We start from the raw sequence: 19,262 nt of genomic DNA, 5'->3' as shown, positions 1-19,262 counted from the left end.
GGAACGGAACTGCCGCTTTGCGCCTGCGCCGCAACACCGCCCCCCTCCCGCGCACTTCCGGTGGCGCCGCCCTTAAGGGTCCGACTCGGAACCGTGTCCCGCCCGGAACGCAGCGCCGCGGTCCCTGTGCCGACCCGGAGCGCGCGGAGGGGACGGACCGAGACAAGATGGCGTCCCCCGCCCGCTGGAGCCACGTGTGGGTGGGGGCCGAGACCGGAGCCCTTAAAGGTGGGGGGGGGCATCAGAGAGGGGGCCGGGGCGGGGGGAGGCTGGGACCGGGGAGGCCCTGGGGCCGGGGGGGCCTTTGGGGGGGGGTGTCAGTGCTTGGGGGGGGGGGGGGGGGGGGGGGGGCCTTTTGGGGGGGGGTGTTTTGTGTCTCGGGGGGGGCGGGCCCTGTGGCCGGGGGGGATTTTTTTCTGGGGGGGGTGTCAGTGTTTGGGGGTCCTGTAATGGGGGAGGGCCCTTGGGGGGGTGTTTTGTGTCTCGGGGGGGTGACACTGTGGCCGGGGGGGCCTTTAGGGGGGTTGTCAGTGTTTGGGGGTTCCCTGTGGTCGAGGGGCTCTGCTGGGGGGGGGTGTTCTGTGCCTGGGGGGGGTGTTCCTCTGGGGGGGGGGGTCCTTATGGCCAGGGGTTCCCTGGGGGGGTCCCTGCAGGCGTGGGGGTGGTCTCTGGGGGGGGTCCCCTTTGCATGGGGGGCCATTCCATGCCTTTTGGGGGGGTCTCCTGTGGCTGGGAATCTTCCCAGGGAGGGGGGGGTCCCCTGGGGGGGGCGGTTTGGGGTCCCGGGGGGCCAAGGGGTGCCCCCCCCCAATAATCCCCCCCCCCCAGGTGTGAACCTGCAGAAGAAACAGGCGACGAACTACACGAGCGGCGCAGCGCTGAGCCGGGGGGAGGGCGTCTGCGCCCTGTGCTGGGGGGACCCCAACGAGACCGAGGTGAGGTCTGGGGGGGGCCGGGGGGGGGTATCCTGAGAACACCCCCCCCCCCCCAACCGCTGCCTGCCCCCCCCAGATCCTGCTGGGCTGCCTGGATCGCTCCGTGAAGCTCTTCAGCACCGAGAAGGGGAAATTCACGGAGTCGCGGCTCTGCCCCGGGGGGGACGGGCCCTTCTGTGGGCTGGCGGTGTACGGCAGGTACCGGGGAGGGGGGGGGCACTCGGGGGGGGTGTGGTGTGTGTGTCCCCAAAATCCCACCCCCCCCCCCAACAGCGTTCACCCCTGTCCTCCCCCAGTGCCATCATCACCTGCGTGGAGTCGGGGCTCATCAAGGTCTGGCGTGATGATGAGACGGAGAACGTGAGTGTTTTGGGGTGCTGGGGGGCGGGTTACAACGTTGGGGTGTCCCCTCTGCCCCCCCAGTGACACCCCCGGCCCCACAGGCGCAGCTGGAGCTGGAGGCAGGCGCGGGGCTGTGCCGGATGCGCCAGGACCCCGCCCGGCCGCACCGGCTCGGCACCGGCGGGAAGGAGAACGGTCTCAAGGTCTGGGACCTGCAGCGCCCGGAGGAGCCCGTTTTCCGCGCCAAGAACGTGAGTGTGGCGTGTGTCCGTCTGTCCGTCCCCCTTCAGTGTCCCCAGGTGTCCCCCACACCCCTCCTCTGACCCCCCCACAGGTGAGGAACGACTGGCTCGATCTCCGCGTCCCCATCTGGGACCGTGACCTCCAGTTCCTTCCCGGCTCCGATAAGATTGTCACCTGCACGGCTCATCACCAGGTGGGACCGGGGGGGACATTGGGGACACAGTGGGGGGGTCGCCCCGGCCCTGGTGTCACCCCCCGTTGTCCCCAGGTGCGGCTCTACGACCCCAGCTCCCCCCAGCGGCGCCCGGTGCTGGAGACGACGTTTGGGGAGGCCCCACTCACCGCCCTCTCCCTCGTGCCCGGGGACACGTGAGTGGGAGCTGCGGGGGGGCGATGGGGTCCCCCGGGGGGGCTGTGCGGTGTCCTGGGGGGGGGCTGCTGGCCATTGTGGGGGGGCTATGGGGTGACCCCACACAGCAGACTGAATGTGACTTGGGGCGGGGGTGCTGCTGAGCGATCTGGGGGGGGTACAGGGGGGCTGGGGTTGAGCTGGGGGGGGGCTGTAGGGTGCCCCGGGGAGGGGGGGGGGCATTGCTGGGTGACCCAAAGGGATTTGTGGGCACCCTGGGGGGGGTGTGGTGCTATGAGGTGACGCAAGGGGCCGGGGCGCACCCCGGGGAGGTGGGAGCGACTTGGGGGGGGGGCTATGGGGTGACCTGGGGGACTATGGGGCACCATAGGGGACTGAGGGTGACCTGGGGGTGCTACAGGGTGGCCTGGGGACAGAAGGGTGACATGGTACCAATGGAGCAATCTGGAGGGCTACAGTGTGACCCAGGGGAGGGCTGCGGTGACTCAGGTGTTGGGGGGCACCCTGGGGGGGCTGAGCGTTACTTGGGGGGTGCTACAGGGTGCTCTGGGGGGGGCTGACAGTCCCCCCCAGCCCTGACTCTCCCCCACACCCCAGCTCAGTGGTGGTGGGCAGCGCCCGGGGGGACGTGGCCGTCATCGACCTGCGCCAAGGTGAGGGTCCGGCAACGCCGGGGGGGGGGCACGACGAGGCTCCCCCCCACCCCCAAAGCGCAGGCAGCACTGCCTGCACCCCCCCACCTGCCTGTCCCCCCCCCAGGGCGGGTGCTGAAGTGCCTGAAGGGCTTTGCCGGCGGCGTGCGGGGGCTGCAGTGCCACCCCTCCCTCCCCCTCGTCGCCTCCTGCGGCCTCGACCGCTTCCTCCGCATCCACGACCTGGGTGACAAGCGGCTGCGGCACAAGGTGAGGACCCCCCCCAAATCCCCCGAGACCCCCCCAAAACCCCAAAGACACCCCAAAGACCCCCCCAAATTAACGCTGCTGTCTCCCCCAGGTCTACCTGAAGTCCCGCCTGACCTGTCTCCTGCTGAGCAGCCAGCGGGACTGGGAGGTGAGAACCCACAGGCTGGTTTTTTTGGGGGGGGGGGGCGGAGGTCCCTTCCCCCCCACACCATTACCACCCTTTTTGCACCCCCCCAAAGGCAGAGGAGGAGCCGCCCCCCCCAGTCGAGGTGAAGGAAGAGGAGGGGGACGCGCTGTGGGACGCGATGGAGACCGTCCCCACCCCCCTCGGCACCGCCCCGCGGAAACGGGCCAAGAAACGGAAGATTTTGGGGCTGTGAGGGGGTGGGGTGGGGGGGTGACCCCCCCGGGGACAGGACTGGGACCCCCCCAGCGAGAAGGGGACCCCCCCACACCCCACCCCAGATTTGCTGCTCCCATCATTGAGGGGGGGCACCAGCTTTTGGGGTGGGGGTTCAGGGTTGGGGGGCTCACCCCAGAAGAGGGGAGCAATGAGGCAGCAGCCCCCCCAGCGCTGCCTGTGGGGCAGAGCCCCCCCCCCCCCCCCCGAGCCATTCCTAACACACAAAATGGGGTAAATAACCATCATTTCCACTCCGTTGACCGCAAATGGTGTTTTTTTGCGAGACAGAGCCTTGGGGTCACCGAGGGCGTGGGTGGGGGGCACGGAGGCGCAGCACCCCTAACCCCAACCTTGACCCCTAACCCCAACCTCAACTCTTGACCCCTAACCCTCAAGTCCCCCTAAGCACAACCCCCCCATCCCTACCCCTTCACCCCTAACCCTCCCCTACCCCCTTGAAGCTCCTGACCCCTGACCCCTACCCTAAACCCCTAACCCCAACCTTAATCCTACCCCTGGCTCCGCCTACTCTCGCTTCGGCTCTTTTCGGCTCCGTTCGGAAGGGTTCGGGCCGAGCCCCCTCGGCCCGCCCCGCCCTTCCGCCCCTTCGGCTCTTTCCGTCCCCACTCGGCCCCGCCCCTTCCCCTTCGGCCCCGCCTCGGCTCTTTCCGTCCCCACTCGGCCCCGCCTCGGCTCTTTCCGTCCCCACTCGGCCCCGCCTCGGCTCGCCCCGCCCCTAGCCCTCCTCCACCAACCCCCGCCCTCGCCGCCACTCGGGTATTTCCGGCAGCGTTCGGCTGTTTCCGCTCCTCCTGTACCGAACCACTCTCTCGATAGCAGTGTACTGCAGCCCTCTAATTACCCCCAACCCCACGCATGTAATTAACGCTAATTACCCCCCTCCTTCTAACCAGCACTCATTAACCGCCCCACCAGCTGCTCGGGGACCCGCCAGCACCATCTTGAACCCCCCTTAAGGGCCGGTTTCACCCTGTAATCCTTTTCAAACCCCCCAATATCCCCCAAAAAACCCTAAAAAAAAAGCCCCTGAAAAGCCAAGGAAAAAAACAAACAGAAAGCCCCAAAAAACAGCAAAATGGCCCCAATTTCATTGCTGTTTACTGTCGCCGGGGGGTTCAGGAGTTGGCGTTGGGGCCCTTCTTCTTGCCGAAGCCAGGGACGACGTTAACGAAGCGGCGGTTGTACTGCATGCGCCGCTTGGCTCGCCCAGTCTTCTTCTTCTTCTTCTCCTGCTTGGCAACCTGGGGGGGGGGAAAGGGGGTCAAGGGGGGGTCCCCAAAACCTGAGGGGTCCCCTAAAACTGGGGGGGGTCCCCAAAGGCGAGGGGAGCCCCCCAATACTCACCTTGGGGGTCTGGCCCCTCACTTTGCCAGCACGGGGGGGGGCAAGAGAACCATGGACTTTCCCTGGAGGGGGGGAAAGGAAAGTGGGGTGTTGGAGGGATGCGGCTGGCTCATTAGCCTAACGAGCGCCCTGATAATTACCAGCCCCCTCCCCTAAACGTACCCCCAGGAGGCGCGTGGAGACCTCGAGGGTGGCGAATTCGGGGAGGGGGCTCTGTCCAGCACAGCGTCATCGTCCAGGGGGGGTCCCGGCAAACAACACCACTTGGTCCTCGTGGGGGACGCCCTCCAGCGCCGCCACCCGCGCCTGGGGGGGGAACACGGGTCAATCACCCCAAAAAGGGTCTTATTTGGGGGGGGAACACCCCAATTTCCCCAAGGGCTCACCTTGATTTGGGCGACGGTCTCGGTGCCGGAGACCTCGATGGTGTGGAGGGACTGAGCGTGGATGAAGAGCTGCATGGTGGCCCTGGGGGGGTTTACAAGGTTTAGGGGTGTTCCCCCCCCTCAAAAAAAAAGGGGGGACCCTTAGGAAAAAAGAGAGGGACCCCTCAGAAAAAGGGGGGGTGGCTGAAAGGGGCTGTTACTGTGCCCCCCAGCTCAAGAAACGCCCCAGGGTGCAGTCCTGGGGGTCTCCTGACCCCCACCCCTCTGTGAACCGGTGCGGGGGGGGGGGGTTTGGGATGTTTTGGGGGGGGGGTTCGGTGTGTTTTGGGGGGGGTTGGGGGTGCTCTCTGCAACCACTCCCCACCCAAAGGGACTTTGGCATCTGGCAAAGGGCCTTGGGGACAAAGGGCTGTGATACCGAGGGCGGGGGGACACGGCCCAGCGGTGACACTGGCAGCACCTCAGGGTGCCCTCCCCCCAATCAAAGCATCACAGCCCCCCGCCCCGGGATCCCAGACCCCCCCAACCCTCCCCACAGCTCCCCAATAACCCCCCCATGGCCCCTCCAAGGCCTCACAGACCCCCCCATAATCCCCCCCCCAGGTCCCCCCGGTAACCCCCCAGCCCCCACATCTGCTCCCCCAGCCCCCTCCAAGGCCTCTCAGGACCCCCCATAACCACCACCCCCCCCAAGCCCTCACAGCCTCCCCAAAAACCCTCCATCCCCGCCCCCCAAGGCCTCACAGGCCCCCAATAACCCCCCCCGGACCCCCCCGAGCCCCCCACACTCCCCACCCAGCCCCCTCCAAGGCCTCTCAGGGCCCCCCATAACCACCGCCCCCCCCCAGGCCCTCACAGCCTCCCCAAAAACCCTCCATCCCCACCCCCCCAAGGCCTCACAGACCCCCAATAACCCCCCTGGACCCCCCCGAGCCCCCCACACTCCCCACCCAGCCCCCTCCAAGGCCTCTCAGGGCGTCTCCCCGCGCCTCAAGGCCCCTCAGGGCCCCCCCAAGGCCTCCCAGAGCCCCGCCCGCCCCCAAGCCCTCACAGCCCCCCACAAGGCCCCCAATAACCCTCCAGACCCCCCCAAAGCCCCTCAGAACCCCCCCCCCCCGGGCCCCCCCCGGTCGCGGCCTCACTTCAGCGTCTACTCAGCAGACGGGGACCGCGCCGCGGAAAGGACAGCTCTGCGCATGTGCGGGGCCTTGGCGGTGGCGGCGTGCTTACGTCACGCGTGCGTGCGTGCGTGCGGCGTCGGGAAGGAGGTTGTGCTGCCAAGATGGCGGCGATGGCGGCGCTGGGCCGGCGGCTGCGGGAGCTCGGCCGGGCGGTGGGGTGGAGGGGGGTGCAGGTAGGGGGGGGGTCTGGGGGGGGGCCCGGGGAGGGAAGGGGGATTTGGGGGGAACCCCAGGGAGGTGGGGGGGGGGATTGAGGGGGCTCCCGGTGAGAGGGAGGGGACTGCTGGGGGGGGGGACCCCAGGGAGAGGGAGGGGGGATTTGGGGGGGGGGGGCTGGGGAGAGGGAGGGGGTTTGGGGGGGCTTTAGGGGAGAAGGAATTGGGGGGCGTAGGCAGAGGGGCTCCCAGGGAAATGGGGAGGAACTGGGGGGGCTCCTGGGGAGAGGGAGGGGGGATTTGGGGGGGCTCCCGCGAATGGGAATTTGGGGGGGGGGGCTGGGGAGAGGGAGGGGGTTTGGGGGGGCTTTAGGGGAGAGGGAATTGGGGGGCTCCCAGGGAAATGGGGAGGAACTGGGGGGGGCTCCTGGGGAGAGGGAGGGGGGATTGGGGGGGGGGCTTCTGCAAAAGGGGATTGGGGAGGGGCTGGGGAGAGGGAGGGGGTTTGGGGGGGGCTTTTGGGAGAGGGAATTGGGGGGGCTTCCAAGGAAATGGGGAGAAACTGGGGGGGTTCCTGGGGAGAGGGAATTGTGGGGGTTTCCAGGGAAATGGGGAGGAAGGGGGGGGGGATGCTGGGGAGGGGGGATTTGGGGGGGCTTTTGGGGAGAGGGACGGGATTTGGGGGGGCTTTTGGGGAGAGGGAATTGGGGGGCGCTCAGGGAAATGGGGAGGAACTGGGGGGACTCCTGGGGAGAGGGAGGGGGGATTTGGGGGGGCTCCCGCAAAAGGGAAATTGGGGGGGGGGGGCTGGGGAAAGGGAGGGGGTTTGGGGAGAGGGAGGGGGAATTTGGGGGGGGCTGCTGTGAAAGGGGATGGGGGGCTGGGGAGAGGGAGGGGATTTGGGGGGGCTTTTGGGGAGAGGGAGGGGATTTGGGGAGAGGGAATTGGGGGGCTCCCAGGGAAATGGGGGGGAACTGGGGGGGGTTTCCGCGAAAGGGGATTGGGGGGGCCCTGGGGAGAGTGAAGGGTTTTGGGGGGGCTTTTGGGGAGAGGGAATTGGGGGGCTCTCAGGGAAATGGGGAGGAACTGGGGGGACTCCTGGGGAGAGGGAGGGGGGATTTGGGGGAGGCTCCAGGGAGATTGGGGTGACCCCAGGAGAAGGGAGGGGGGATTGGGGGGGGCCTGCTAAGGTGTGGGGGTACATGCTGCTGCCCCCCCCTTTCCAGAGCCAGCCGGGAGCCCCCCCTCCACCCAAGGCGCCCCCCCAACCCGCCGAGGGCCCCCCCAACCCGCAGCCCCCCGGGGTGGTGGAGTCGACGGCCGACTACGCCTTCGTGGAGCGGCTGCTGCCCCCCACCCGCATCCCCGAGCCCCCCCCGCACCCCACCTACCCCACCCCCTCGGGCTGGAGCCCCCCCAAAGGTCAGTTGGGGGGTGGCAACACCCCCTTGTTGCCCCCCCCAAGGGGAAAGTGATGCCCCCGGGGGGGGTTCCAAGCCCTAATTAATGGAGCTGGGGGGGGTATTTATTCTTGCGGGGGTCCAACGGGGGGTATTTATCCCCAGGGTGGGTATTTACCCTGGAGGAGTGTGACACAGGGGGGGTATTTACTCCTGGGGGGGCAGTGGGGGGGTATATTTACCCCAGGGGGGTGTTGGGAGAGTTATTTAACTCTGGGGGAAATGGGGGGGTGTTTTACCTCTGGGGGAGTGACAGGGAGCATTATTTACTCTGGGGGGTGATGGGGGGGCTGTTTATTCCTGGGGGGGCAACAATGGGGATATTTATTTCAAGAAAGGAGAAGATATTTATTCTCAGTCAGGCAATTATTTACTTCCAGGGGGCAATTAAGGGAGGTTATTTACCCCAAGGCAGGGAATTACCCCCGGGGGGGGTTTATTTACTCCTCAGGGAGGGGCTCCAGTTGCTGTTTCCCCCCCCCAGGCCCCCCCCCGGCACTGCCCTACTTCGTCCGCCGCTCCCGACTGCACAACCTGCCCGTCTACGCCCGCCTGGTCAAGGGCAACCGGCGCCTGACCGAGGTGCAGCACGTGGAGGGGGACATCTGGGTAAGGGGGGGCCATTTTGGGGGTGCAGGAGGGAGGAGGGCAGGTTTTTGGGGTGCTAATGGACCCCCCTTTCCCCCCCCTCCAGGCGCTGGAGCGAGAGCTGCGGGAGTTTTTGGGGGGACTGGGGGTGAAGGAGCTGGAGGTGCAGGTGAACGAGGTGACGGGGCGTCTGCGGCTGAAGGGGCACTGGGAGCAGGAGCTGCGGGGCTGGCTGCTGCAGAGGGGCTTCTAGCACCCCGAAATACACCAGGGGGGACCCCAAAATTGATTCTTAGGCACTCACGAGTGGCAGAGGACCCCAAAATGGCGGTTCACAAGGGGTATGGGATCCCAAAATTGAGGCAAAGGCCCTCGCAAGCAGCTGGAGACCCTAAAACGGAGTCAAAGCCGCTCCCAAGCAGTGGGGGACCCCAAAATGGGGGTGAAGCTGCTCACGAGGGGTGGGGGACCCCAAAATGGGGGTGAACTCGCTTGTGAGTTGTGGGGGACCCCAAAATGGGATGGAAAGCTGCTGACAAGCGATGGGGACCCCAAAATGGGGTCGAAACTGCTTGTGAGCAGCAGAGGCACCCCGAAATGGAGTCAAAAGCCCTCTCATGTGCCAGAGGCTCCCCAAAATGTGATGTAACCCCACGTGTGAGCAGAGGGGTACCCCGAAACAGAGACAAACCCGCTCACGAGTGGCAGAGGCTCCCCAAAACAGCATGTAAAGCTGCTCCTAAGTGTCAAGAGTACCCCGAAACGAAGTCAAACCCCCTCTTAAGCAGAAGAGGCTCCCCAAAACAAGATGTAAACCTGCTTCCAAGTGGCAGGTACCCCAAAACAGCATCAGCCCCCCCCCCCCGCAAGCCCCCCCCCCAAATGGAACAACTTCCTCCGGCGAGCGCCGTGACTCCCTGAACCAATAAATGCTGCCAGCGAGCGCCGGGGGCTCCTCACAGCGGCGTCTCTTTATTTATTTACATCCCCCCCGTTGCGAAGGGGGGCAAAAAAAATGTACAGAAACGTGTTTTTACTAAAGGGAGGGTTTACAAAAGGTGGTGGGGGGCAAAGTTGGGGGGCCTGGGGGGTCCCCGGCTCAGCTCTGCGAGTAGTATTGGTTGTAGTTCCACGGCGTCTGGTAGCTGTAGGCGCCGTAGCCGTGCTGGGGGGATAGAGGGGGGGCCGTCAGCATCGCCCCCCGCCCCGTCGCAGCCCCAGGGCTCCGTCCCGGCCCCCCCACTGACCTGGTACCAGTAGTTGTAGGCGGAGGGGTTAGATCCCACGTCCCCCCCGGATCCGGAGAAGTTGAGGGGACCCAACAGGCCAGCGGCTTCGTCGGGGCGGAGGCGTTTGTCATCGGGTTCGTCTGAGCTGGGGGGGGGAGAAAAGGGGTGAGAAGGGGGTAAAAGGGAAAAGTGGGGATAAAAAAAATAGAGGGGAATAAAAAAATAGAGGGGGATAAAAAAATAGAGGGGGATAAAAAAATAGAGGGGGATAAAAAAATAGAGGGGGATAAAAAAATAGAGGGGGATAAAAAAATAGAGGGGGATAAAAAAAGGGCAGAAAATTGGGACACAAATGGGCGAAAGCAGGGAATAAAAGGGGAGAATTCAAGGGGAATAAAAAGGAGCAAAGTCAGGGGGATAAAAGAGAACCCGGGGGATAAAACTGAGTGAAAAAGCAGTAAAAATGGGTTTAAAGGAGAGGAGCAAAAGTTGGGGGGATAGAAAGGTGAGAAGTCGGGGGATAAGAATGGCAGAAGTTGGCATAAAAAGGGTGAAGGTGGGATTAAAGCAGCAAAATTGGGTGGGGAAAACAAGGTAAAAGAAAAATTTGAGGGATAAAAAGGGTAAAAGAAAAATTTGAGGGATAAAAAGGGTAAAAGAAAAATTTGAGGGATAAAAAGGGTAAAAGAAAAATTTGAGGGATAAAAAGGGGAGAAGGTGGGGGGGATAAAATGGAGAAGGGGGGGTAAAATGGAGAAGGTGGGGATAAAAGGTAAAATTAGGGGATGAAAAGTTGGGCTAAAAAGGGGCAAAGTTGGGCTAAAAAGGGGCGAAATCGGGGCATAGAAAGGGGTGAAATTGGGGGACAAAAGGGGTGAAGTGGGGGCATAAAAGGGGAGAAGTTCAGGTGATAGGGGAGAAATTGGGATAAAAAGGGGCAAAATTGGGGGAGGAATGGGGCGACAAAGGGGTCCCCTCACCCGTTCTCGGGGGCCCTCTTACGCGCCGCGTGCTGTTTGAGGATCTTCTGGTGCTCGTCGTAAGCCGTCAGCAGGCTGTGGGGGAGCGGGGAGAGCTCAGGGGGAGCGATGGGGGGTGACCATCCCCTTTTGGGGCCACCACAGCGCTTTTTGGGGTGTCCGCCCCACCCGATACCCAACCTGTGTATGCTGGAGCCGAAATCCTCGAGGAACTCGACGCGGCGTTGGGAGAAGATGAGTTTGGCTTCGTCGGGGAGGGGGCTGCGCAGCGCCCGCTCGAAGCAGCTCATGGTGTTGCCTTCGTTTTGTCGGACGTCGGCCCCGAATTCCATCTCCAGGAGGTTGGCGTGGAGGCGGGCGTTGTCCTGTACCCACCGCCCCGTCAGACGCAGGGGTCCCCGGGGGGTCCCCAAGGGGGTTTTGGGAGCCCCTCATGAGGTTCTGGGGTCCCCAATGGGGTTTGGAGAGCCCCAAGGGTGTCTGTGGGGTCCCAAGAGGGGTTTGGGGACCACTGAGTGGGGCTGTGGGGTCCCCAGTGGGGTTTGAAGAGCCCCCAGTGGGCTTGTGGGACCCCAAGTAGGTTTGTGGGGTCTTCAATGGGGTTTGGAGAGCCCCAAGCAGGACTGTGGGGTCCTGAGAGGGGTTTGGGGCCCCCTGAGTGGGACTGTGGGGTCCTGAGAGGAGTTTGGGGCCCCCTGAGTGGGACTGTGGGGTCCTGAGAGGGGTTTGGGGCCCCCTGAGTGGGACTGTGGGCTCCCGAGAGGGGTTTGGGGACCCCTGAGTGGGACTGTGGGGTCCTGAGAGGGGTTTGGGGACCCCTGAGTAGGATTTAGAGAGCCCTGAGTGGGATTTAGAGAGTCCCAAGAGCATCCATGGGGCCCCAAGCAGGATTTAGGGAGCCCTGAGTGGATCTGCGGGACCCCAGATGATACTTAGGGAGCCCTGAGTGCGTTTCGGGGCACCTGAGATTGATTTATAGAGCCCCCGGGAGGTTTCTAGACCCCCAAGTGGGGTTTCTAGACCCCCAAGTGGGGCTACAGAGCCCCCAACAGGTTTTGTGGGCCTCCAAGAGGAGTTTATAGAACCCCACATGAGGTTTGTGGGGCTCAAAGTGGGGTGACTGAGCCCCCAATGGCGTGAGTCCCCAGAAGGGGTTTACAGGGTCTATACAGCCCAACCATGAGACCTCCAGATCCCCGAGACCCCATCCAAGCGATCATGATCTTTAGAGGGAGCCGAAATCCCGTCCCACGCCGTGGGGGCCCACCAACCTCTCCTCACCCCCCCACCGGTGCTCCTTAGAAGCGCCTTAACGAGTACTTTCTGCCTCACCGGATCCTTTTCCAGGGCGTCCACCAGCACCTTGCGAGCTTTGCCGAGGTTTTTCTGCACCTTGCAGGCTTGCCGAGCCAATTTGACGGCGTAGAAGGAGGCGAGGGGCAGCCCCTCGTTAGCGTGCATGGCTTCCAGCAGCAGTGCCTCCGCCTCCTCCAGGTTTCCCTGCCGTCGTTCCAGGCTGACGCGGCGCAGCCGGACCATGGCCAAACCCGGCACCACCTCCTCGAAGCAGCGTAGGATACGCCGGGCTTCATCCAGATTCCCTGGAGAGAGTAGAGATGAGGAGGGGAGGGTGGTTATGGGGGTCCCCGGGGTGGTTAGGGGCGTCCCTGGAGCGGTTACGGGGTCCCACGGGGCAGCTGCTGTCCCCACGTGCAGCCTCGCCTCCTCCTGTTAGATCTAGTGGCAACGCAAGACGGATTTTAAGGAGAAATAAAGTGGTTTAGGCTTCCTGCAGGTTCCCTGTGGGGCACAGATGGGGATGGGGGCGGTTATGGGGGTCCCTGGGGTGGTTATGGGCGTCCACGGGGTGGCTGCTGTGCTTCGCTTGCAGCCCTGTCTCTTCCCATTAAAGCAGTGGTAACATGGAACAGGTTTTGGGGCTAAATAAAGTGGTTTGGGCTTTCTCCAGCTGCCCTGCGGGGCATGCATGGGGATGGGGGCGTTATGGGGGTCCCCGGGGTGGTTATGGGGGTCCCCGGGGCAGCTGCTGATCCCTGTGTGCGGCCTTGTCCCCTCCTGGTTAATCTGGTGGCAGCACAGGATGTTTTTTGGGGCTAAATAAAAATGGAGTGTTTTGGGGTGAAATGTGGCCCCTCTGCTTGAAAAAGGAGCATTTAGGGGTGAAACTCAACGTCTCAGCCCGAAAGAGGAGAGTTTTCAGGTGAAATATGGCATCTAAGCCCAAAAAAAGGAGCATTTTGGGGTGAAATGCAACCCCACTGCCCGAAAACGGCACTTTTTGGGGCAGAATGCGGCCCCTCTGCCCGACAACGGAGCGTTTTGGAGTGAAATGTGTCTCCACCACCCCAAAATGGGAGCGTTTTGGGGTGAAATTTGACGTCTCAGCCCAAGAATGGAGCATTTTTGGGCAAAATGCAGCATCTCAGTCCAAAACTGGAGAGTTTTGGGATGAAGTCAGTCATCTCAGCCCAAAAAAAGGAGCAATTTGGGGTGAAATATGGCATCTCAACCTGAAAATGGAGCATGTTGGGGTGAAACACACCTCTGCCCCAAAACAGAAATGTTTTGCGGTGAAGTGCGGTGTGTCAGTCCAAGAACAGAGCGTTTTGGGGTGAAACGCAGCTTTTCTGCCCCAAAACAGCATTTTGGTGTGAAGTTTGATGTCTCAGCCCAAAACCAGAGTGTTTTGGGGTGATATGTGTCATCTCAGCCCCCCAAAAAAAACCAATTTGGGGTGAAATACAATGTCTCAGCCCAAAACTGGAGTGTTTTGGGGCTAAATGTGGTCTCTCCGCCCAAAACCGGAGCATTTAGGAGTGAAACGGGGTGTCCTAGCTCAAAAATGGGGCCATTTTGGGGCCTGCCATGGCCCCTGCGCCCCAAAAAGGGCCAATTTGTGATCCTGCCACCCCCCTGGCACCCCAAAAATTGACCGTTTCGGGGCTACCTCACCTTGTTTCTCCTCAAAAGCCGCCCAGAGGAGGTGGATGTTGGGTTTCCTGGGCAGGTGATAACCGCACGCTCGCTGAAAAACGCTCCTGGCCCCCGTCACCGTGTGATTTTCCAAATATTTGGTGTACTGCAGGAAAAAAAAGAGGTGGAAAAAGGGGGGGGGACAGACAGACGGACGCGTGAGCATCCCCCCCCTGCCCGGCCGGGCGGGGATGTGCTAGATCGGGTGGGGGGCACTCACGTTAAGACCCCTCTCTTCCGAATTTCCTGCACCCTCTTAGGCAGGGGGAGGTGCCGCGGGCGGGTAAAAAAGCAGCAGCGGAATTTAAAAAAAGGGTGTTAGAATGGTGGTTTTTAGAAGAAACGAGTTAAAAACAGCCCCCGCCGTCTGTCGGGGGGGGTGAGGGGGGATTAAAAAAAAAACCCCCAAACGAACCTGATTTTCTTGTGTGGCGGGCGGGGGTTTTTCTTTTTTGGGATGGGTTTTTTTGGGGGGGATACGGGTTGGGGTTTTTTTGGGATGGGGGGGCGACGGGATCCAGCTGCGGGAAAAGGCCGGGGGGGCCGTCGCGGCGGTCTCACCTTGATCCAAAACTCTTCGTAGAGGGCGCAGGCGATGACGCAGCGTTCGAAGAGGACGATGGTGCGTTCGTGCGAGCCGGCCGCCATTTCGTAATCCAAATAATCCCGCCAATTCCGCAGCTGAGCCCTCTCCAGTGGCTTCACGTGGAAATAGGGACGCTTGATCTGTCGGAAAAATTGGGGCGCGGGCGTGAGAAAGGGGTGACGGCATTTTGAGGGGGGGTGTCCGTAGCAATAACGGGGTGGTCGATCCAACCCTACGTACCCCATCCTCAAAATTCCAGCGTTTGCTGACTTCCGCCTCGTTTTGAGCGTAGATTTGTTGCCGCATGGAGATCACCAGCTCCCGGATTTTCTCCTGGTCTAGATCATCCTGGGAATTAAATGGGATGCAGGTAGGAAACGGGGGGTCCCCAGAGACCCCCCCCAGGACCCCGCTTTGGGTGCTTACCTGCGTGTCAGCCGCCGCCGCTTTCCCCTCCACGCCGGGGGGTAGATCCTCTCCCGGCGGTGCTTCCGTCCCTTCCGGCTCTGGCGGTTTCGGCACGGGATCGGTGGCCAGCTTGGATTGGACCCAGAGAAGCTCCTCCGGGGACAAGATGTCTTTCGGGGGGTTGTGGAGGACGTGCTCCTTGAACCTGGTGGGGGGACAGCGGTCAAAGGCCGGGGGGACACCACGCCCGGCGGTCCCAGGACAGGGATCGGCGAGGATTTGGCCATGGTGGTGGGGTTTTCCCCGGCACTAAGTGGGAAGCCGCTGCAGTATTTTCTACGGGGCTATTTTATTGCCGCAGGTGTTTTCCATAGGGATATTTGCTGTCACAGCTATTTTCTGCAAAGATATTTCAGTGCTATGGGTATTTTCCACAGGAATATTTTGCCACCGGGATGTTTTACCACCACGGTTACTGTCCACGGGGATATTTTGCCACCATGGGCACTTACCGCCACGGGTATTATTTTCCGCGGGGATCTTTGCCCCTATGGGTATTTTACCACCCTGGCTATTATTTTCCACGGGGATACTTTGCCGCTACGGCTGTTTTCCACAGGGATATTTTGCCACCAGGATATTTTACTACTGTAGGTATTATTTTCTGTGGGGACACTTTACCGCTGCGGTCTTTTCCACAGGGGACATTTTACCGCCGCGGGGTGTTTTCCACACCGGAAGGCCTACGTACTTCTCCCAGTGATGGTTGTAGAGCTGCGTGGGCATGGAGAGGACACGGTCGTAGATACCGGTGACAGCTCGCAGGTCTCCCTGTTCCCGTTCCCACTCCACGTAGAGCTCCCACAACTTATCCGAGCGGAAATCCATACCGGCTGCTGCCACCGCCGCCTCAAAGACACTAACGGAGAGAGACGGGGAGGTGAGACGGGCAGCACCGGTGTGGCGATTGCTGATGCCGGAGACATTTGCCGCCTCGCCCGGCGATTGCTGATGCCAGAGACGTTTGCTGCCTCGCCCGGCACTTACCCGCGGATTTTTTGGATGGATTCCGGAAGATTCATGTCCAAGGTGGATTGGAGGTAAGAGATGTAGTGGATCCACAGGTCCATGCTGAGGGGGATGGACTGCAGCCCCCGCTCAAACACCTGCCGGGGGGACACTGAGCATCATCGACTCCCCCCACGGGATGGGGGACCCCCAGTGGGTCAGGGTACCCAGCCCCACACCAAAAAATAGGGTGAAACAACCCAAAACGCCTCCAGCGGGGCTGGAAACAGGTGCAAAACCAGCCATCAAAACCCCAAAACGGTTCGGAAACGCCACGTTGCTGGCAAAAGCAGCGTAGAAATGGCGCAAAGAGCCCCAAAACAGCCCGGGGACCCCCAAAACACCCCCATCTGCCCACCAAAGAGGGGAAAAAGAGGGACGACACCCCAAAAATAGCACAGGGTCCCCCAAAACACCCCCATCTGCCCACCAAAGAGGGGAAAACAGGGAGTGACACCCCAAAACCAGCACGGGGACCCCCCACCACACCTCCTCGGTCTCCCGGCTGCAGTCGAAGCGACGCTCCATGTCGGCATATTTTTTCCAGTAGCCGTAGCAGTAGGGGTAGTGGGCGAAGAAGGCGTCGAAGGCTTTGCGGGCGGCGAAGAGGTGGTTCTGCAGGAGTTTTTGGGGTAAAAAGAAGCATTTTTGTAACAACAGTAAGAGCACTTTAGTATCTGAGGTCTCCTAATAATGTATTTATTAATTAAGGTTAACAATTACACATGAGGAATTGACTCATGTCGTGAGGAAAACCAGCCTTGGGCAGCGGAGTCGTGGTTTGTGCCGGGGTGAATTTTAATTGGGGTTTTAATGAGGCTGATGGCTTAAGATGAGTTTTAACGCAGGTTTTAACGAGACCAGCAGCTCAGGGTGAGTTTTAGTTTTAACCAGTGAGCTCAGTTTTAACAAAGGTTTTAACGGGGCCGGTGGCTCAGGGCAAGCTTTAACGAGGGTTTAACGGGGCCGAAGACCTGGGGTGAGTTGTGACAAAGATTTTAACGGGGCTGAGGAGGTTGGGGCGAGTTTTAATTACAGTTTTAATAGCGCCAGAACGTCTTAACGAAGGTTTTAATTACCTCTTGCTCAACGTACTGCAGCAGCTCGGTCCAGGCGGTGAAGTCGTGGGGGTTGTTGCGCGCCGCCTGCCAAAACTTCTCGAAGTCGAGGGGGTAGGTGAGGGGGGGCTCCTCCGCGGGGGGCTCGGGGTCCCGGGGGGGGCGGGGGTTCCTCGGGGGCGGCCGGGGGGGGCTCCTCGGGCTCAGGGGGGGCGGCGGCGCCGTTGCAGCTCTGTGGGACGGGGGGGGGGCGCGGCAGCGTCGCTGTGCTCCTCCTGGGTGGTGCTGGGGGGAGGGGGGCGGCAGCTCTGCCACGGGGGCTGGGGGGGGACACGCGATGACGCACCGTTAGCGATGGGTGCCCTCGCCCCATGGGTGGGGGGACCCAGGAGCGTGACTGGGGTCCCTTGGGGGCACCCCACAGCCCCTCCATCACCCACTGGCTCTGCCCCCCTCCCGCTTTGTGCCTCATGACCGCACCCCAATCCCATCCCACCCCATTAATCTCTACTCTCAGCCCCACACCCCCCACATCCCCCTGCCCCACAGCCGCCCCCCCGATTGATCCCCAGTGCCCCCCACACGTCCCATCCGCTCCCAAACCTGCCCCACAGCCCCCCCCCCCGATTGATCCCCAGTGCCCCCCACACGTCCCATCCGCCCCCAAACCTGCCCCACAGCCCCCCCCGATTGATCCCCAGTGCCCCCCACACGTCCCATCCGCCCCCAAACCTGCCCCACAGCCTCCCCCCCCGATTGATCCCCAGTGCCCCCCACACGTCCCATCCGCCCCCAAACCTGCCCCACAGCCCCCCCCGATTGATCCCCAGTGCCCCCCACACCCCCCACATCCCCCTGCCCCACAGCCACCCCCCCGATTGATCCCCAGTGCCCCCCACACGTCCCATCCGCCCCCAAACCTGCCCCACAGCCCCCCCCCCCCCCCCCAATTCCCCTCAGGCCCCCCCCGCTTTACCTCATCTCACCCCCCCTAACGCCCCCCCACCCGCCTCAGACCCTCTCCGCCTCACCCTCCGGCTCACCGGCGGGGCCGGTGCCGCCGTCTCCGCCGTCCCCCAGCGCCCCCTCGGCCCCACCGCGGCCCGGGCTGGCCGGAGCCTCCGGCCCCTCCGCCGCCATCTCGCCGCGCCGCCACCCCAGCGCGCATGCGCGGCGCCGGGACCCGGATGAACCAGCCAGGGGAGGCGGCGGGCCAGAGCAGCGCCGCCTGCGGGGCGGGAGGAGGCATAGAGAGGCACACCATAGAGCTGCGGCAGCGGGCTAGAGCGACTTCCGGCTTCTCCTCCGAAGCCATAGAGACGCGGCGGGAAGAGGGACCGGAGCGGCCATGAGGCCCCGCGACCACCATAGAGACAGCGCGGGGAGACGGACCAGAGCGGTCAACCGGCTCTTGACCCGCCGAGCGGGACCCACGGCCCGTTGAGCACCATAGAGCCAGGGTCGGGGCCTAGAGCGGCCACCCCCCGTCTTGACCAAGGGAAGAGCGCCGAGCTTTACTGCAACCTTTATTCCGCTGTATTTACAATTAAGCTATTAAAAAATTATACATTATTTACAAATTAAATAATTCCGCCGACGCCACCCAAAAGGGAAAGGAAAAGCTTTTGGGGTGAAAGGGAGCAATTCTGGGGTCAAGTGGCCCCAGCCCCGTCGCCTGTGTGTCTTCGTTCTCGCCCCGTGGTTTCCACCCCAAAACGAAGGGAATTTTGAGGAATCCACCAAAAAAACCAAACCCAATGTCAAACAGAACCGGCCACAAAACTTCATGATTTTGGTTCAAAATGCTTAAAAAAAAAAAAAAGGGGGGGTTAAAAAATCCACTCCCCAAAGCGGCTCCTTGACGTTTGCCCATCACCGCTTCGTTATTGCGAAACTCCTCGTTAATACACTCAAGTTCTGGGCAACGCGAGCCAAAAATTTAAGGGTAGGGAGAAGAAAATCAGCCTCGTTACCAAAAGTGACCATTCCCGCTCCTCCCTCTCCAAAAAAAAAATCCCCCGCTGCCGGCTCCTCACCCCATGCCGTCCTCTTGCCGCCACCGGTTTTGGTGCAAACATTGACGTTTTCCGCCCCAAAACGCTTCGGTTGCCGCTGTCTCCGAACGCGGTTTTATTTTTTTCCCTGAGATATGTGGGCTCCTCGAAGCCCTTTGCGGTTCAAAGAGGCACTGAAGAGTCGTGGCGTCCCTGGAGCGGAGAAGAAACGCGGTGGAAGAGGAGATGGCGCTGGATTTTTTTCGGCACAGGCGCCAGCGGTGCCTTGCCGGCACGGTGTCGCCTTGCCGGTGCAGCGCCAGAGCCATCACCGACTGCCGGCAAAGGAAATGAGGCGAAAATCTGGCAGTTGGGAGGTGGAAGGTGACCAAAGGAGACCAAAAAAACCCCACCTCCCGGCGCCGTCGGCAGAGGAAAACCAGTAAAAACCAGTTTGGGCGCCCCGTGGCACCAGTTAGGGACTGGTCGGGGTCAGGCGGAGGATTCTGGGGTTTATTGAGTTGCCGTGCGGTGCCGGAGAGGCGCCGACTGGCACCGTGGTTCCCCCGCTGGGCTTCAAGGGAGGGTATTTCGGTGCGGGAAGCGGCTTTCCCA

General features: G+C 62.2%; 4 protein-coding genes across 4 annotated transcripts; 2 read left to right on the top strand and 2 right to left on the bottom strand.

Annotated features, from left to right (window-relative positions):
• Positions 1-167: 167 nt before the first annotated feature.
• On the top strand, positions 168-3,377 carry WDR74 (WD repeat domain 74). The gene is made up of 11 exons (XM_059835123.1): positions 168-228; positions 829-935; positions 1,012-1,133; positions 1,232-1,295; positions 1,385-1,528; positions 1,612-1,713; positions 1,789-1,889; positions 2,488-2,543; positions 2,650-2,792; positions 2,884-2,940; positions 3,038-3,377. Exons 1-11 carry the CDS (start codon positions 168-170, stop codon positions 3,170-3,172), a joined length of 1,092 nt encoding a protein of 363 aa, XP_059691106.1. The 3' UTR covers positions 3,173-3,377.
• Positions 3,378-4,296: 919 nt separating this feature from the next.
• On the bottom strand, positions 4,297-6,141 carry FAU (FAU ubiquitin like and ribosomal protein S30 fusion). Its single transcript, XM_059835127.1, is given in 5 exon segments — positions 4,297-4,457; positions 4,561-4,622; positions 4,701-4,866; positions 4,947-5,028; positions 6,089-6,141. Coding segments are annotated over 4 exon segments (429 nt in total). The 5' UTR covers positions 5,022-5,028; positions 6,089-6,141; the 3' UTR covers positions 4,297-4,331.
• An 87-nt stretch (positions 6,142-6,228) lies between these two features.
• Positions 6,229-8,656, top strand: MRPL49 (mitochondrial ribosomal protein L49). Its single transcript, XM_059835119.1, has 4 exons — positions 6,229-6,300; positions 7,560-7,704; positions 8,227-8,351; positions 8,437-8,656. Exons 1-4 carry the CDS (start codon positions 6,229-6,231, stop codon positions 8,581-8,583), a joined length of 489 nt encoding a protein of 162 aa, XP_059691102.1. The 3' UTR covers positions 8,584-8,656.
• A 631-nt stretch (positions 8,657-9,287) lies between these two features.
• LOC132321644 (pre-mRNA-processing factor 39-like) lies at positions 9,288-17,793 on the bottom strand. Its single transcript, XM_059835117.1, has 14 exons — positions 17,671-17,793; positions 16,675-16,797; positions 16,085-16,210; positions 15,575-15,693; positions 15,279-15,446; positions 14,546-14,732; positions 14,360-14,467; positions 14,095-14,259; positions 13,513-13,639; positions 11,872-12,140; positions 10,720-10,904; positions 10,540-10,614; positions 9,578-9,704; positions 9,288-9,495 (listed from the first exon to the last, which is right to left on the bottom strand). The coding sequence occupies exons 1-14, from the start codon at positions 17,791-17,793 to the stop codon at positions 9,430-9,432; spliced, it is 1,968 nt and encodes a 655-aa protein (XP_059691100.1). The 3' UTR covers positions 9,288-9,429.
• Positions 17,794-19,262: the final 1,469 nt, after the last annotated feature.

The sequence above is a fragment of the Gavia stellata genome, unplaced genomic scaffold (genome assembly GCF_030936135.1).
Source record: "Gavia stellata isolate bGavSte3 unplaced genomic scaffold, bGavSte3.hap2 HAP2_SCAFFOLD_124, whole genome shotgun sequence".
Taxonomy (NCBI): domain Eukaryota; kingdom Metazoa; phylum Chordata; class Aves; order Gaviiformes; family Gaviidae; genus Gavia; species Gavia stellata.
The sequence above is the reverse complement of the archived record's forward strand: the minus strand, read 5'-3'. Positions and strand labels throughout refer to the sequence as shown.

What these genes read in the sequence shown, in the direction of transcription:
- LOC132321644 (XM_059835117.1), bottom strand. Translation starts at nt 17,793, where the DNA reads ATGGCGGCGGAGGGGCCGGAGGCTCCGGCCAGCCCGGGCCGCGGTGGG. An exon ending in TCCATCCAAAAAATCCGCGG is followed by an intron (nt 15,447 to 15,574) that starts GTAAGTGCCGGG and finishes TCTCTCCGTTAG; the next exon opens with TGTCTTTGAGGCGGCGGTGG. An exon ending in AAGAGGGCCCCCGAGAACGG is followed by an intron (nt 9,705 to 10,539) that starts GTGAGGGGACCC and finishes TCCCCCCCCCAG; the next exon opens with CTCAGACGAACCCGATGACA.
- WDR74 (XM_059835123.1), top strand. Translation starts at nt 168, where the DNA reads ATGGCGTCCCCCGCCCGCTGGAGCCACGTGTGGGTGGGGGCCGAGACC. An exon ending in GGGACCCCAACGAGACCGAG is followed by an intron (nt 936 to 1,011) that starts GTGAGGTCTGGG and finishes TGCCCCCCCCAG; the next exon opens with ATCCTGCTGGGCTGCCTGGA. An exon ending in GGGCTGGCGGTGTACGGCAG is followed by an intron (nt 1,134 to 1,231) that starts GTACCGGGGAGG and finishes GTCCTCCCCCAG; the next exon opens with TGCCATCATCACCTGCGTGG.
- MRPL49 (XM_059835119.1), top strand. Translation starts at nt 6,229, where the DNA reads ATGGCGGCGATGGCGGCGCTGGGCCGGCGGCTGCGGGAGCTCGGCCGG. An exon ending in TGGGGTGGAGGGGGGTGCAG is followed by an intron (nt 6,301 to 7,559) that starts GTAGGGGGGGGG and finishes CAACCCGCCGAG; the next exon opens with GGCCCCCCCAACCCGCAGCC. An exon ending in GGGCTGGAGCCCCCCCAAAG is followed by an intron (nt 7,705 to 8,226) that starts GTCAGTTGGGGG and finishes TCCCCCCCCCAG; the next exon opens with GCCCCCCCCCGGCACTGCCC.